Genomic DNA, 18,607 nt, shown 5'->3' on the forward strand with positions numbered 1-18,607 from the left:
GCCTGCACTGCTTTGTCTGGCTTTGCAAATATTTCAGGAATTTCATGGATTGTAAGTATAATAGGATTCTGGTTTATGAGCGTCAGGGCCTTTGTCATGCTGATGTGGTGGCTGGTGACTTTTCTGCAGCACAAAGAATTTACCATCCTGCTTGTGGTTAAAGGAAACAGGGAGCAGGCAGCGTGTGAAAGGGTGAGGCACAGTTAAATATGGAGCGGATTCAAAAAGTAATTCATTGACATTTTTTTAGTTTTGTAAAATCCCTGGATGGCATGCATTCATGTAAATACTGAATATTAAACCATGAAAGGGATGCATGTTATATCTGTGTTATTACAGTGAGTGGGGTAATAGCTTGGTCATGCTGTGCTGATTTAAGAATGACTGTAAAGACAAAATGATCAGCTGTCATGGGTTTATATTTAACTTCACCAAAAAAGCAAACCTCTACAGAATCACATACAACTTAGCTACAGGCTCCTGCCTGCATAAAATCAATAACACAGGGTCAAAGGTCAGCTCAGGCTTACAGCCGCCTGTGTGTCCAGCCAACCATTGAAATTGGTTTTGGAGAGGTGATCCTGTGGTGTAGAATAGCTCTTTGGACACTGGGGTTGAGAGGATAAATGGATCACAAAAGGGATAGAGTTTTTATCCCCTTGAGTAAACAATCATACGGTGCAATTAAAGCTCTCTCTGATGGGATTGGTGAAACATGCCTCCCAGCCAATGGGAAAGCTGAGGGCTAAGTCCCACCTAGAGCTGAATGAAGAGAAGGATTCCCTTTTACAGTTTCACATTATAAATATCAACGAGTCAATGTTGCACAGTTGACCTTTCATTTTTTTTGCATCTGACCAGGGATTGTACAAATCAGTGTATGGGTTGGTGGAGAAGTGATACAAATTTTGTCACTACCAGCTAAATCGATCGTTTTTCTGCCTTCTTTTAAAAATCCACCACTTGTGTTTTTACACCGCTGGACTGTTAGCATGATGGCAGGGCCTGTTGAGGCGTTCTCTGACATGCTGGGCATTCAGACTCCTTGTATTATTTACAGGAAAGGCCAAAACCAGTGGGATAATATCACTGTTATCGTATGTTACATTGCTAAATATGGTAAACTTGATTGTTTGTTGATTCACAGCTCATTAGCTGATGTTGTGAAATGTATAATGTGTTGGCATCACACTTAAGGCGAGTTGTTTTTTCACCAACATGTCTTCTTTCGCATCATTTTAACATCAAAATGTTTTGATGTCTGAAGAAGACTGAAGCCCAGATAGATCCAAGGACAGCCCCCCTGCCATCAGCAGCTACAGGATCAACACTTGACCCAGGTAAATTCTGGACATGAGTGATTTATCGTGATGATGAGCTGTAGGTTTTGGCACTGCAGGGGTTAGCATGAAATAATTTGGCACTTAATAAATCTCCTTCTGCTGCCCTTGTTATCTAAAGAACATAAAAGAAAGCCTGTGGCAAACCAAAAGCAGTTAGGCAAACACAAAAAGAAGAATGTTAGCCAAAGGAAAAAAAGGTTAAGGAAAGCTAAAGAAAGAAAGTTCCTCAAGTTAAATGGGCACTCTTCATCAAACGGACCATGCACAGAATCAAAACCCAAACAGAAAATCTAAAGAAATCAATAAAAACAATGAATCAGAGAAGAAAAAGCATTAAATGAAAACAAGCAACTACATATGAAACAATTAATATATTAACGTGTTCAAAGACGATAAAAATATCACCAACAATGCTATGTGTAGATTATAATGTCCCTTTTTTCATAAAAGCAGAACTTATTTATTTTACTGAATACAGAAAATATAATCATTAAACTGTTTAATTAAATGTTAATAGCTTTGTTTTTAGTCGCTTTATAAACAGGAATGTCACAAAATAGTATCTCCCTCCTTGCAGTCTTACCTCCCTGCTCGTCCAGCATAACCAAAGTCCTGATGCCGGCATCTTTGCTCTATTCCCGAGAGTAGAAATGAGGGATGATGGAGGGAGAGAGCATAAAAGGAAATAGAGGTCAGGTATGAGGCTACAGCAGTTTAACAAATCAGTGACCACTGAAAAATATGAGCAAGCGTAAGCAGTTTCCCCTTCACCTTTTGCTTTTTGACCTTTCACAGTAATGTTTTTTTGTGGTGCAGAGTTGCAGTTATATTAATTGTTACCTACTGTTTCCCAACATTTAGCATGTTTGATTTTAGATTCTTTAATGCACTAAAATACAATGAGTTCAGATAATGACACTCAGCCAGGTTAGCCCTGGATCACCAGTGTGGAGATGGTTTTGATAACTGGTTTAGGTAGAGTTATATGAGTGAAACTATATTAATCACAAGTCTGTACATTCTTTTCCTTCATATAAAGCTACAGCCAGACGCTGAAGAGCTTTATTTGGCACCAAAATGTGGATTTATTTCACTAAATATCAAAAGTCAAACACAGAACACAACTTCAAATATCAAAGGATGTCTGATGAACTACTTGACCTAATACCCTGGGATCATTTTGTTTGTGTTCTTGTTCACCCAATGACACAAATTAGAATATTTGCTCCCCTTACATTAGCCTGGAGGTCGGTATTGATTAGAGAGACTGTGGTCATCTGGCCATTACACCTTAAGCATGAAATAGACCCCAGGAGATTAACAACAGTACTGCTGACAGCAAAGGATGCAGTTGGATTTTAATGTACAAATGGCACAATAAATAACCCAGGATCCAAACACTCATTCTGTCTGAGAATCAGCAGCTGTTAGATCCGTGGACCTTGCACAAGTAAAGCTTCTGATCTAAGCCAGACTATTTTTCCTTCATGTTTAAAATGAAGATTGTCTTTTTTCAGCCCTCACATTTTCCTTCCTCTCAGACTATAACCCTTTTGAACAGCTGGGCTATGAGTGCAGCAGTAAAGCTTTAAGTCATTGACAGGGTTGGTTTGCTGCAGGTTTTGATCCTGCAGAGAGCAGGCAGAGGAGAGTGACACTTGCTTACACTCTTCTTCCTCTCTGCTCCTTAGAAATGCAGCTCTGCCATGCTTAGATGTGGCACCTGGTACAGCCTGATAGGCATAAATACGATTATGGTGTGTCAGGGTACAAACACACTATGATGCACACATACACATGATTACACACACCATCCCCCCCTGCCTTCTCAGCAGTTTGGGAGGAAACCACACTGATGTTTGAGAGGCGAGAAGGGAGCCATAAGGAGAAGGTGGCGTATCAATTATTCTGTAGCTCTGCAAGCTTCAGCCCAAGAGAAATCCCAGAGTGGTGGAGGGATGATCTCCGAGGATGAATCCAACGTGATCAAATACAGCTCTGGAGACCGTTCAGTGCTGAAGCCTCACTCAAATCAGCTGTTATTATATGTAAATATTAAACATAATTTGGCAGAATGAAAGCACATATACAGCTTTTTCATTAGCACCAAATTATGGATTAGACATTGCAGTCAGATCCTACAGGAAGTAGAGTATAATGACATTCTTCGTTCATCTGAATATCTTATTTCTACCTCATGATTGCAGCTAAACTGAGGCACAGTCATTTCTTTAACAGTATTTCTTTATTTTTTCAAAGCAACATATTAAGTGATGACTGCAACATTTCAAACCACCCCTCCCCTCTTCTACATTTTGATGGATTTCTTAAATTCACACGTTTGAATGATTAATGAGTCATATCAAGAGTATCCTAAATGTGAGCATGCAAACCTTGTTGCCGGTTTGTGTGACGATGGCGTAGAAACATCAAAAGCTGTATTTGTTAATCTCTTTTTTCCTGCAGTGTGAGGAGGGTGGGGCTGTGTGGTGAGACACGTCGACTGATGATCAATATGACCTTGAGATCAGCACAGAGAGCTTGCTAGACGCCCCCCCACCCCCACTGGCTGTCCACGCCTTTTCTTCTTTCCTTCACTCTCCCTTTCATTCCTTCCATTTTTTGTCGGCTTTTTGAATTGACTCTGAGTCTTCCTGCCCCTGTTTCTCCTTGCCTTTAGTCTCAGTGTAGGACAGCAATGTACATGGTCTGCGTGTGCATGCTTATGTCTGTCTCTGACTCTCTGATGTTGGTTTATTTCACATATTATGCTATTAATACAACACATGGTTCACTCATCCTTGATCCATAACATGGTTAAATAATTAAAGTGCTCATTTAAGGCTGAAACAATTTTTACTCACTAACACATAACTCAATCTTTCTGCCTCGTTGATGTATTACTGTATGTAATGTGTTTTTCCTTGGGATTTAAAAGCCTTCTGTTTAATCATGTGTCGGCTGCTGCTCTATAATTTTTGTCATGAAACTGTTTTTATTCAAATATGACATCCAGCTAAATAAAGATTACCTTTACTCAGCATCTGACGAGACAAGTTGGAGCACAGCACTGTAATAATTTGTATGTTACAGCTGAGTCTTGAATATGGATTCAGTAGGTTTATAAATCAATACGGTGACAACCAAAAGACCTAACAGTGGCCAGTTTGCTAGTCAGTCCACAAATCATTTGCGCAGGCCATCCTTGATTAGAAAAGAAATAAGACTGGTGCATCTTTAGCTAGAGCAGAAAATGTCTCATGTATTAAATACTAAGCTTTAAAACTTGGGTGTATTTTTAACTTTTGGAAACAGGCAGACTGGCTGATTCTCCATGCTGCCAGTCTTAGTGTTTGGCTAAGCGAGCAGTCTAAGAGTCTCCTGGCTCAGTCTTAAGCCCCATGTATACTGCCGGGATATTTACGGCCCAGTAACATCTCGCCTTCAATGTAAATGTCACAGAGGCGTGATGGTTGGGCCGAGTTGTTTCGCTGCTTGGCCGGCACTGAAGGTAGTCACAAAGACGTCACAAGGGCGAGACAGCAGCACCGTAGAACAGCGCAGCTGGCAGGATGGAACAGCCCTGTGTGTGTGTGTGTGTGTGTGTACGTCTGATTGTGTGTGCATTTGAAGCTCCCACTGTGTGTTTACACAATGTGCCTCCCCTGCTTCTGCAATGAAAAATCCCACACTAGAGGATCAATATTATGCCGTTATGTGATTAACATAAAAGTGCACAGGCGGTGACGACAGAGCCTTAAGATTAGACTGTTAAAATTGTGTTGAATGTTAACAGAGATGGATGCTCTCTGAGGGGGTAAGATGTTCTTACTGTCCATTAGTCAAGTCTCTCTGCTATGTCATGGTCTGCTAAAAACTTGAGATACTGCACCATGCTACCTGTTAACACCCTTTTTGATCAGCTTTGCAATCCTCAAAATAAGACTTCATGGTTACCGTTTAAATCCTCTAATTTTCCGTCACAGAGACAAGCTGACTTTCATATTTAACACTTCTTACCTTTTTATTATATAACAACATCTGAACCAAACAGAAGGAGCTTCTTACAGTTGTCGCTGAACCTTTTAGCATCCAGCTCTGCTCCAACCTAGATTCCTTAGAAATTGAGAGTTTGTCCAATTTGTCAAAAGTAAATTATCTTATCTATAAAATATAATTACTTTCCACTAAAAAGCTCAAAATATGCACATCTTATTACTTTATACTAACACGGTGTGCCTGTCCTCCTCCCCTCTGTAAGGAAAAATCCAATAAAAGTAACAGAATCCTACTTTATCCATCCCCTGAGAGGACTACCGACCATTTTGTGAAAGCCAGAGGAGAGCCAGGCAAAGAACAGGGTGCAGCAGTTTTTTCTAAGTGAATCACCTCTGCCAAGACTCAGAGTAGTATATTCTTTACAGTTTAATTATAAAATGATTGTATTGTTCTCACCTCTTCCACCAGTTGCAGCATACGACGAGTGCTCTCCAAGGACTGTGGAGAAATAAAAGATACGGTTAGTTTGAAAATCACTGTGATGAATGAACATCTTAAGACACCATCAAAGGGACAGAGAACAGATGTGAAAAGGAGAATAAATAAATCACATATCTTAAGGTGTCTTCAGTCTCTGGTATGTACGGTCATTGAATTGTGTAAGTGTGCATGCAGAATAACAAAGTTGAGTCGATCCAGCCAATCACAGGGACACAAATGGATCAATCTTGCATGTTTATTGACATGAACTCACAGAGACCTTCTGTTTGTACTTAAATATGAATATGCCTGGTCTTCTTATGGTAGTTTTGAACATATGTAGCTTATAAAACTGTCAATAATGTGAGTCTAACAGTGATCTGGATTTAATCTCAAAGCCAGAATACTGTCAACATGTTTCAGATCTGGCTTATTTCTCTGGAATGAAGCAGCTGTGCACAGAAAAGTAACTTTGAGTCTCCCTCTTTATACCCTCCGCTAAGTCTGTTTGATATCTAATATCATTAAGAGCTTGTGTGCTGATAATGACATACACACAGATACAGCTGCATGCCTTTCTGAGAAGTGTGGCTGCACAGCACAAATTGCTAGCCATAACCACTCTGCAGGGATGGCACTCTGTTATAACAACTTCCTCTTACAATGAGACAGCTCATGGGGAGCCCGGCTGATCCACTGGAGCAGGGAAGGAGGGATGAAGAAGAGGTGTTAGGAATCAAACTAGCTTTGATTTAAGCTGCCATCTTTGATGTAGTCAGTCTATTGTCCCTTCTTCCTCCTTTCCAGCTCATGCTCATTCCTTTATCTCTTATTTTCACAGATTCTCAATTTCTATTTGTTTCTTGTTCATCTGACGTCAAGCAGCGAGAATTCATCTGCATCAGTCTAGAACCTGGGCTTGAATCTTCAATATGAAATAACAAAAACACAAGCTGTTTTCCGATCCCAAGAGATCTCGTAGGTCAATGTCACTGAGGCAAAAAGTATTATTCTGATGCCGCCATTTTGTGCATGCCCTATGTTCATGCATGTGTGTGTTCGTGTGTGACTGTGTGTTTAATATTCCGCTCAGCTGTGCCAGTGTGAGTCATATGTGAAGCTGGAGGGGTGTGAGTTCATCTGCTCTGGGCCATGGCGGAGACTATCTCTGTCTATAACTCTGACTGCTGATGACACACGCACACACGCACAAACGCACAAACGCACACAAACACACACATACATGCTCAAAGACAAATTCCAGCACGTGAACATGGACACACCATCACAATCACTTCTGTAAAATTCACACTTATAAGTGTGCACATTTTGCTATGTGCACAAACACACAAAAAACACACTCAGGATGATACTATGTAGTATTACGTAAAGTCAGCTGCATGAATAATCTATTACCTGCACACACAACACACATACTTCAAAACACACATGAATACAGCCACAGCCCTGGGCAGACATTAGTATGGTGCTGTAGATTTGATACTATTATGCATCAAGAACTGAATTACATTTGTGACTCTTTTGAATCGAGTTTGCTTCTATCATTAAAACCTCCTCTACAATATGAAATTACAAATACATTTAAGAATTCATATGGTATATCTTTAAAACACATATACTGTTATACCTAAAAGCTGTGTATTTATTATGCAATGTGTCTAAATGTACACGATTCAGTCTCTATGAGTGACTCTGGATAGATGCTTGCACGCAGCATCACATCCAAAACCAAAGTGATGCAGGAAACACGTTGTTCTTACCTCATCGGCCAGCTGGTCAGCACGTTGCTGCATGTCTGACAGCTCATTGCGCATGTCCGCATCTTCTGCCATGGCTGCTAGATGTGGGGGGTGGAGAAGGTCTCCAACAGGGAAGAGAAGATCCTAGTGGGAATTTGGGGAGGGCTGGAAGAAAGAAAGAAAAAACAGAAAAGAGGGACATTAAGCTGGATGTTGGAATGCAAAGAGCTGATGCCAATGAGGCATAAACAGCGGCAGCATAATCATTTTAAACACATGAAAAATTAAGTGATAATTTTGGCATTTCGAAAGATAACAAACGTTGCTATTAACCAACTGGCTTCATGTCTGAATAGCAGCAGCCAAAACAGTCGATAGGGTTACGAAGAAAAACGAGTCAAAGAAAGAGCACGGGAAGCAACAAAAAGACCAAAAGATGTTTGATCTCATTTAATAAGACCTACAGGGAAAAGCAAAACACAAGCTAGAGGTAGCCAGCTGAGAGCCCCTGTCTACAAAGTCTCTGTTTACCATCACAGCCTGTATAATGGAGGATTAAGAAGCCACCACAGCAGGAGTTTGTGAGGAATCAATGGGAGGAGAGCAGGCGACTGATGTTTGCAGAGGAATGCCAGTCTCAGACAGGGTTGACTGGGATTTTGGAGGATTAGCCACAGAGAGACATAAACAGCCTGTTAGTCCTGTAGCTTTGATCCTTTCCTTCCCTCTGTAGGTCATGAGAGGCTGGTATAACGAGCCAAATGGTTAGGCATCACCAGATGTGGGATTACTGGGAGCAAACTCTAGAGCTGATCATGAAACATCTTGTCATGTGTCAGATGAGTTAGAGATCAGCAGTGGATATGACTGAAAGAGATGCTTACAATTAACATTCAAATGTCTGAAACCCCCAAAGGATCAAATATAATTCCTTCCCACAGTAATCCCCGAACAATGATGGCCCTTACTACCCACTGAGATATAATGGTGACTCATTGGCTGTTGGGTTGAAATAGGGAGCAACATATTTTTATGAATATCCTTAGAGAAAAAAACCCCCACCAAAACATATCTGTAAAAAAGTCTCTGATAATAGCACCAAACAAAATGAATGAAACATGAGGAGACCACTTGTGCCACCAATGCCACTGAAATCAAATAATCGACTGCAGCTTCACAAAGGTTAGTTCAGTTTTTTCACCTCTTTTTTGGAGCATCACTGTTCTCATTACACCATTCAAACAACTATTGATATCTTATTTAACAAATTGTATGAAGAGGCTTCTTGCTTAAATCCCCTTTCAATCTTCTGATTATTTCATTTTGCAAAGTATTTCAACATTCAATCACATGGCTTCAGGCATTTCAAGCTGTTGCTCAAATTAATATATTAAGAAAACCACTTAATAAACATAGTGTTTAGAAAGTTGTACTTCTTCAAATTTTAGGCTGAAATCCACTAAAGTCTTCATTATCCTTTATCTCTACAGAGCCTTTTGTCTTTCAGCACATTATTTGGCCTCAAGGCAATAACTGATTTGTTTGCTCTTAATGTATCTTTCAACTGTGCCTAAAGCTACAGCAGTCAGATGTTTTTATCTGACTGGAATACATAAAACTACTAGGGATGGAACCGCAAGGTAACACGAAACAGCACAGCATGACATGAAACAACACGATACGAAACAACATGACACGAAATGACACGATACGATACAAAATGACACGATACAAACGACACGACAAGATACAAAACAACATGACACGAAATGACACGATACGATACAAAATGACACGATACAAACGACACGACACAATACAAAACAACATGACTCGAAATGACACGATACGATACAAAATGACACGATACAAACGACACGCCACATTTTACAAAACAACATGACTCGAAATGACACGATACGATACAAAATGACACTATACAAACGACACGACACGATATAAAACAACATGAAAAGGCATGGCACGACAAAACACGATAGGAAAGGACCCGATACATAACAACATGACACGAAACGACATGATACGAAACAATACAACACGTGAAAAAACGACACGACACAGTACAAAATGACACCACGACACAAAACAACATGACAAGGCACGATACAACTCAACTAATCCCACTGCCCATGATAACAATAACTTCTGAATACAGCTATTCTGCAATTATTGACAAAAATGTAATGATACATCATGAAATCTGATAACTGACAAACACAAAATGCCTTAAAGCTAAACCTTTTAGGAGTAAATGGCAAGGTCATATTATGTCTAAATTAAAATAACACATTTTTGTTCCTAGTGACATGATTATTGTATTGCAAAAGCCATGATGGTGATGTAACTTTATAAATATATGCTCCCACCCCTGCTCACTACATTACCACATTTATAAAGTTATTAAATGCAACCAATGTGGAATATTTCTCCTGCCCAGGAATGGCAAAACAAAAAAGCTGGTAATGTAAGTTACAGAGACTTCAGCGAACGTGTGCAGATTTTAAAGTACATCTAAAAGGACATTCATTAGTAACCCGGTTGAATCAAAGATATAAATTTATTACAGCCAATTATCTCTGTTTGCATAGACACTGTTGGTCATGAGATAAAGGCAATGCTGGAAAAATACAGGGCAAACTCTGTACACTCGCTTTTTCAACCAATGATATATAAATCCCTGTACACTGCACTCCAAGACACACAGATTAGGGGAAATTTACTGGACTGGACTCTCCTTATAGAATTGATGTCTCTAAAGTTATTATGTGACATCCAAACACTGAATCAAACAAATAATAAAACATAAAAGGTTCCATGAGCAATCGTTTTCAATGAGAGTTAATGGAGACCCCTATATAAACAGTCTGAATCTCGAGACCAAAGTTATTAAAGTCTTTCTTCTTGGACAGACGGCTTTGCCCACCTGGACATGTCTCATCCTGGTGACTGAGCGTGCAGTCTGGTTGATAATCTGCCTCAGAGGTTCTGCTGTTCCCTGAGTGTTTGCTTCTCCCACTCATGTGTCAAGAGATGTTCACAACAACATCTGCTGGCCATGCACTTGCTGCACACACAGGATATGAAGGTATTTCTTTTACTGCCCCAGCAATATAACAACGTCATGGTCTGAATCATAAAGCCTCCCCGGGCAGTATCCAGATCATCTCCATTCATCTCAGTAGATTTATTAAGTAATTTATATATCCTCAGATCAACAGCTGCATCATAATGATTAAGTCCTGCATTGTCTCCAAGCTCCTTTTTGATAGGCCATTTATTTAATAGGCACATTATATACTATTATATATTCATATACTGAAGGTGAGAAAACTGCTGATATACTCAGGCTGTTATAGATAACATTGTTTATAATGATTCAGAAACCATAATATTTGTGCTCCATGTTTAAGTCATCTATCCCTGCCCTGGTTTCTCTCCTTCTATTCTTACTTCTTGCATCGTTTCACAACAGCAGCGGCCATGTTGGGTTATATAAACCTCTAACCGGACTGTGCAGCTAAATGTCTGTATTGAGTTTGATCTTCAGAGCGACTCGCTGAAGGAAAAGAGGGCATCATCCAAGTCCTGTCCACTTACATAACCAATTTCAGGCAATTAAGGTTTAACAGGCCACATTGAAATTTGACTAAATGTCCCGTTTACAAGCTTTGCACTTTGCATGTGTGCTGGCCTCAGCAAAAGCGGATCAAGTTTTCTGAAGAATAAACACAAACCCCTGGTGGAGCAGTCATTTTGTGATATTCTTTTATACTGCGTGCATTAAAGAGTGTGCATGGTTCAGGGTCAGATTCTGTAACAGTACACATTTGGACACAATAAGTTACTTTGTGTTTAGGACTTAAATATTTAACGAGGTGAAGTAGATCCTTAGGATGGATCCTAAAAAATATGATAACTGTTTTTTTATAGAACGTCTTTAATATTTATTTTATCAACCTCTATCACTGTTTTATCTGGATGTGACATGCTGTTTTTAGAGGTAGCTCTAATTTGAACATGTCATATTAATTATAACATCAAATGTTATATAACACATGCACAGTTATAGGACCTCTATTTGAATAAGAAACCAACATAGTGGCAAACTGTGTACCGCCAATCAAGCAGAGATACTGCTTTGCTGGAGACAATTTACCCAATTTGAACAGTACTGCTGTTACATGTAGTCAGTGGGACAGAGGTGATGTTCTTTAAGGCAATTACCACAGAGTATCTCCTTTATTTCCACCAACATCAGCCACACAGTTGGCTCGAGATACCCATGTTCCATTTTGAAATAAGCCACCATGTCATTCTTCATGTATGCAGATGATACATGCAGACAATATGAAGTACATTTAGAAACTAAGCCTTCTTATCCTCACACTTCCTGTGCCCTTGCGTTTTTATCACCTCTCTCTAATGTGTTACACTGACGCTGACATTTACGGCAGGAAATGGTAACTAGTGTGACCTTTGACCCCGGGTCAACAGGAAAGCAATAAAGAAAAAGAACATAAATACTTGGAGTGATTCATCCGACAAAACTCAGCTGTATCATGGAACACTTAACACATGAACTCATGCTAGCAGCGTATACATGAGCGTATGAATTCATATACGCATATGCATTAGGTTTGTGTATGAGCAGCATGATTCAATCTGTGATACTAGAAAAGATGCTGTAAAAACCACAGCTTAATATCAGCTTCTACGTGCTGTGAATCACTTGTAGTCTCATGAATGTTAAACAGAACATTCATCTTTCAAGCTTTTAAGCTCCTCCATCCATCCATCCATCCCGTCACGTGTTTACTACCTCAAGAGTGACGTTTCAGTGTAATCACCATGGGAACAATAACAACAGATATGAAGCTACCCTTATTTCCATCCCCCATATTGCACCCCGGAGGACGGCATATTTCATACCCTGTCCAATCTCGTTCTACCTGGAGAAGATTACCATCCCCACCAGCCGCTCCCCTCCACACTCCCTCATTTCTTTTCCACCTCTCTCTTCTCTGTCCTTCATTTTCCTCCTGCATCATTCTTGTTTTTTATGTCTCCGTCTCTCTCCTTCATTTCACTGGGTAAAAAAGAGAGTTGTGGACTGAACCATATACACTGTGAATCAATATGTATCTTTGTAATATGTAATATTTATCAAAACCCTGTTATAGGGTATCAAACCATATTCATCCATTTCGTATTTATTTTTATAGAGGGCAGCATGTAGCATGCAAACTGATATTAAACTCTCTAGATGGGCCTTTAAAAGCATGAAAATCAATATACAAAAACAAATGATACGATAAAGAGCAAAGAATCAAGATGGACTATTGACATTAAGAGCACAAAACCAGGAGCTCAACAAAGAGACAGAAAAATACAAGACTGAAATTTTAGACTGAACTGTAAATCATAAAGTGTCAGATCCTTCATGATTGCGTGACTCAATCAACTTCAGAGACTATTCCACGTGCCAATCCCCAAAACAGAAACAAAAGTGTGTTTGTGCACAAAAAGGCACTTTTCAATTCCTGGTTTTTGCTGCAGATGTTACTGAACCTATCACTTTTAGTGGAAAAGCAACATCAGAGAGAAGCAAGGAGTCTGATTATTCAAACATTTATTAATGAATTAAAGATAGCAAATCTAAAATCTGTCATAACACATTTTCATTCTAAAGAAGGCAGCATTTATAAGCTTTCTGTTATTTTATTTCCTTGGTTGTGTGTCATCATTTGAGGCTTGGCCGTTATAGAAGCTGATTGCGATGAAGATGATTTACAGTTGCTTGTTAAATGAAACCCTAGCTTTTGAAACCTGTTTTTCAAATTGTAGTTTTTTATTTCATCTGTTCAAATTGAAATCATTATCAACACGGAAGAACAAAAAATGTTAGCATGCTTCTCTTTACTTTAGTGTAAGGCATACATTCTAAATGTACCTCCTATTGCCTGCATGTATTATCTGCATACATGAAGAACTTTCTGCAGTCGACATGTTTGTGGTTGTTTCTTATTCATATTAAGAAGAGGAGGACCAAAAACATGACCCTGCAGGACTCCTGTTAAGTCTGAAAAACAGAAGATGAGTCAAAAGACAAGATGACTTCCTGTCTATTAATGACATACTGTTGGATTGGAAAAATAACACTCAAACTACTGTAAAATGTACAGTTTCAAAATGTATTATACCTCATCAGCCAGGCTTAGTATGACTCACCTATTTAGTGCTTTACTGTTACAATAATAGTTGGTTTTATGTCCTTTTTTATTACAGCAAAGCTATCTTTAGCCTGAGAAACAGACTTACTATTATGTTAAAGAAAGTAATCATGAAGGTAAGGAACAGTGCAGCTTTGTTACAGCTCCTGGCTACAAGGACAAAAGAACTTTGTTCGCAGTTTGATGCAAACTGAGTTGCTTGTGTGTGTCCCTTTTTCCTCTGGCTCTCAGTGTGTGCACGCTGGCTGCCATTTTGTTTCCTTTTCAGGTTCAGACGCTTCATGTCTGTCTCTGTATCAAGCATTTGTCTTCCCCTTCTAAAATATGACCTTTGATGAGACTGTGGGGTGGAAATGTCTGATGTATGTTTAACAAAACATGAAATGATTGTGAGACGTCGCTCAAGTGTGGTTGATGCAGTTAGTCACAGGATTTAAAATATCTATCCAGATGATAGGCATCTAATTTTCTGCTCTATGGAAAAAACTTAAGATGAAATGGAAAGCATTAATGCAGAGATGGATGAACACAGCTTTGAAACTAGATGGATTTAAAGGTTATCATCAGGCCTGGTTGTTGAAAACTAGACAAAGTAACACACATCATGCAATCTGATGAGACACTGATGTATTGATGCTTTTATGCAGATCTTCACTTGATGGAGCCTGTGCAGAAGACTGCAGGGACAAAGGCACTGAAGTCGTTTGAATTATCATTTGCAACAGATGATTAATATAAAATAATATCATACTACATTAAACTATTTATCTGGATTAAAAAGAAAAACACAACAGAACAATGTATGATTCTTTTTCCTGCATGTTTGGAGGTTTCATCACATGACCATGAAGACAACACGGCACAACCCTTCGAGGAACAAGTGAGGGCTTAAATAATCTCAACAGTGATGTAACATTACACAACAAGCCAAAGTGTTTCTGCAGCTGGAGTTCTCTCTCCACTGAGGAGCTAGCATTAAGTGCTACAGCAGCATCCCAGTGGCCCGCTCCATGAAGAATACCATGCATTATTGACCTAAGAAGTCCAAGACCCCATCACTTATTCATCAAGCCCCACTGTAACCATCCGCATCTCAGAAACACATGGCTAAAAAGCAGAATGTGGAAGATCAAAACAAAGCTGTATACCTGCCTCAGAGAATAACACTTTAAAAGCTGCTTAAGGAGTTACTGAAGGACTTACAGGACGACCTACTGACGTTCTCTTAACTGAGGCTCTGAGGAGAGCTAAACCGGTGTTTAGTCATCCGAATCAAGATTTCAGGGAGGAAGAGACCACATAGGGACAGGAATGAGTCTAAACTCAATAAACAGAAACCTGCTAATGAGGTATTCTGATGAAACTGAAAAGTTTAGCTAAACATTGCTGTATGGAGTCAGTCGGGTAGTCAGTCCTGTTGGTTACACTGAGCATGCTAACATACTAAAGCTGCAACACGGTGCCATGCCTAGTGGTACAATAGATATAGTGGTTAGCATGAATTTCAAAGCACTTTTTTATACCTGAGCGTTTTAAAACATGAATGAATTACATTTGAAAACAACGGCAGAGTTAAGTGGTGAATAAATCTGATGCTACAACACTTCTGAACAACAATCCCCACAAAACAGTACCAGTACATGACTGTCATCTGTGACAAGAAGCCTGTTTCTATTTTAGTTATTGAAAATGACAAAAACATGGCTGCTATGTGATCAGTAACCTGCATGCAAAAAATCTGATTCCAAATTATATTAAACAAAAAAAAAATAGTATTTATTCAGTCTGGCTTTCATGTAGAGTTTCATAATTTTATTACTTTAATGTTTTGTAAAGATCTTAATATGTTTTATTGTTTTATTTTTCTTAGCTAATTGACTTTGATTATCTTAAATTTTTATCCTTACCCTTTTTTATGTATTTATTTTAACTTAAAATTCTTATCGTTTTTTAGATTTTTTTTAAACTTCTTTTAATGACATATATTTTTTTGTTGGTGGTGTGCATAAGTCTCCAATTCAAATTCAATTGTTGTTTTTTAATATTTAGTACACTTTGCCAATATTTTATTTCTGCTTTTTATCTTGTTTCCCCTCGCTGTATGAAAGTTGCTATATAAATAAAGCTTGATAGATAGATTGATTGCATTATTAGATTTATTATGGTAGCTCCTGCAGAAAAAAACCCAAAGTCCTTGTGCGAGCCAGCCTCTGACACGATAACACCATGTTGTGATGCAATAAAGAGGAAGAAGATTGCCTGAAGCATAAAGATTTATTTAAGTGGTTCTGGATGACTGTTTTATGAAGATTCCAATGTAAACAGGAAAAGAGGCCAAAGAAGACCGCCAAGCTTGGCAGGAATTTGAATCATGCCAAGGGACAGCTTGAAGACATTTAGTAATATGCTATGTTTAGGAGACATTTATGCATATCCCATTGTAAGAAGGTCACCGTAACATTGGGTAGACCAGGACTCTAAAATAATGTATTCTTCAGATAAATAACTATCAACATCTCAACATGATCTGTTAACACGTCACACAACACACAGGTGATCAGCTGGGATGTGTCTATCCACGCCCGAGGCGGTTTTCTAAGTGTTTAGAGGGTTAGAAACAGGAGGTGGAAGTCAGTGTGGGTAATTTATGATGTGTTTATTGAATCAGGAGTGGCTAAAGATGATGGAGAAGTGAGTGTGGTTTGCATTAGTGATTGCAGGTCATTCACTTTGTATTCCAGTCACACAGCCGCTCTCAAAGAGCCAATTCTTCAGTGACCACTCACTCAACGGCTTGAGGGATACCCCAATGACTTATGTGTATGTTAATGTTAAAGCCGCAGTACAGGTCATCCATTCACATGCATCATCTGAGTAAAAGCTATGTCATGATATGGGCTGCACTCTGAAAGTCAACAATTTCAATCATTAGAGGATAAGTGTTTAGGTCATATCAGTTTTAAGTGCAATCTCTGCACTTCAGTTTTCAGCTGTATCAAAGAGGTAAGCAGGAGTGATATAGCAGGCTGTAAACTTTATAGACTGTGTCAAAATAAATCTCCAGTGTTTGTCCTTCATACGGTGTATATTAGAGATTTTTTTTTAATTGAATATCAGTCTCTCAAGGGTCCAAGGCTCTTTGGTGCTGAACTGCTCCTTACTTCCACACTGCTTGTTCCTCTGATAACTCCAGATGCAGTTTTCTGATGACATACATATTTTGTCTGGTTAATCTATGATCTTAAAATATGGCTGATCTCACATGAAACAATAAGACATTGCTGGGCTGGATATCCATGAGACTCATGACGACTCATATGGGAGTTTGGGTTTACACTGAACTGGAAGAAACTGGAATCTACAAAATCTCTTTTTTTTAAAGATATATTTTTGAGCTTTTTTGCCTTTATGATAGGCAGCTGAAGAGAAACAGGAAACATGGGGAGCAGAGAGTGGGGGAAGACATGCAGCAAATGGTCGTGGCTGAGAGTTGAACCGGCGACCCCTGCAGATCGGGCTTGCATAGACCGCTAGGCCACCGTTGCCCCAACCTCTTAAATCTTTGTGTTAAACAGCTAAATTGAAACTGAACTGACACAAATCTGAGTTAGGTGCAGCTCTTCTCAACACTCTCACTGTCTCTTGATGGTGGTTTTGCTGCTGCATTAGCAAAATGAGACCTGATTGACTGAGGGTGAAGACAAGGGCAAGCATGGTGATAAAAGGCTGACCGCCCCCTCATCTCTCTCTGTAGCTGCACTGCTCCTTATCAGCCTGTTTCCAGCTCCTTGGAAACAAGTGTGGAGCACAGCAGAGAGGACAATAGATGGAAGGACAAGAAGAGAGCATCTCAGCGCTGCAGACTGAGGTGTTTATTTTAAGCTGCTTTAGGCAGATGAAAAAAGTGTGATATCTTAGCAGTAATATAAAGATGAATTCAACATGTTCACCAAACCTTACTAAAGATGTCCACTGCCATCGCCCTGCAGCTACATGTTCACCGTCTCCTCTGTGGTGTCCGTACAGGTGAAAGGGGTCCTCGCTGCATCATTAGCCCACCTATAGGAGCCCCCAGAGCCACATTTATTACCATGTGGCTACTAAAGATGACGTTTTGACGGCCTGGTGGGGTCAAGGCAAAGTGACATTTGACAAGCAAAACATGGCAGGGAGGGGCGCTCATGTTAGCTGTAAGTATATGGTGGAGGCTCTGAAGAGACGAGTGAGGAGGAACATATGACCAGCAGTCAAGCCAGCAATTTCTGCACAGGCCTCAGCCGCCTGTTTTGAATTAGTAGCACACTCTTGTTTTTTTTACGACGCAATAAACGTCAGAGTGGGGAGATGCTACACTCTGTGGGGGTGGAATATAGACGATGTCTTTTTCATAACTGCACGTTTGATGGAATCCCTGGCTTGAAATGTTCGAGTCAGCAGCAGATTGCAAAGAGAAAAATCCAGATGTTTTAGTGAGGCTGCAGTAATGGAGCATCTCATTGTTAAACTCTTATAAATACTGATGTGTTCAGTCAGTCTGTTGGCTTGTTGGCATGGAGCATATTGTTGGGGATAGACTCCACAAGAATTCCAAAAGTAGCAACTGGTGAGGGCCTGTTAATATGTCAGATGTCATAAAAACAAAGACATCAAAAAGCTCTGAATACATCCTATTCCATCTTTTCTGCCAACGTATCCATTAAAGATACCAAAGACTAGAAAGATAAACATTTGGCTTTCCAATATGTTTGACAAACAGATAAAAGTATACCGTTAA

At 39.4% G+C, this 18,607-nt stretch overlaps 1 protein-coding gene across 1 annotated transcript in view; it reads right to left on the reverse strand.

The window, feature by feature from the left end:
- snap25a (synaptosome associated protein 25a) overlaps nt 1-18,607 on the reverse strand; it is a 60,565-nt gene that overhangs the window by 11,271 nt on the left and 30,687 nt on the right. The window contains exons 8-10 of the mRNA XM_034700052.1: nt 7,604-7,747; nt 5,799-5,840; nt 1,927-1,975 (exon numbers count right to left, since the gene is read on the reverse strand). Coding sequence (XP_034555943.1) covers nt 1,927-1,975; nt 5,799-5,840; nt 7,604-7,675 — 163 coding nt within the window. The 5' untranslated portion in view covers nt 7,676-7,747. The remainder of the gene's footprint in view (nt 1-1,926; nt 1,976-5,798; nt 5,841-7,603; nt 7,748-18,607) is intronic.

The sequence above is a fragment of the Notolabrus celidotus genome, chromosome 13, assembly GCF_009762535.1.
Source record: "Notolabrus celidotus isolate fNotCel1 chromosome 13, fNotCel1.pri, whole genome shotgun sequence".
Classification (NCBI taxonomy): domain Eukaryota; kingdom Metazoa; phylum Chordata; class Actinopteri; order Labriformes; family Labridae; genus Notolabrus; species Notolabrus celidotus.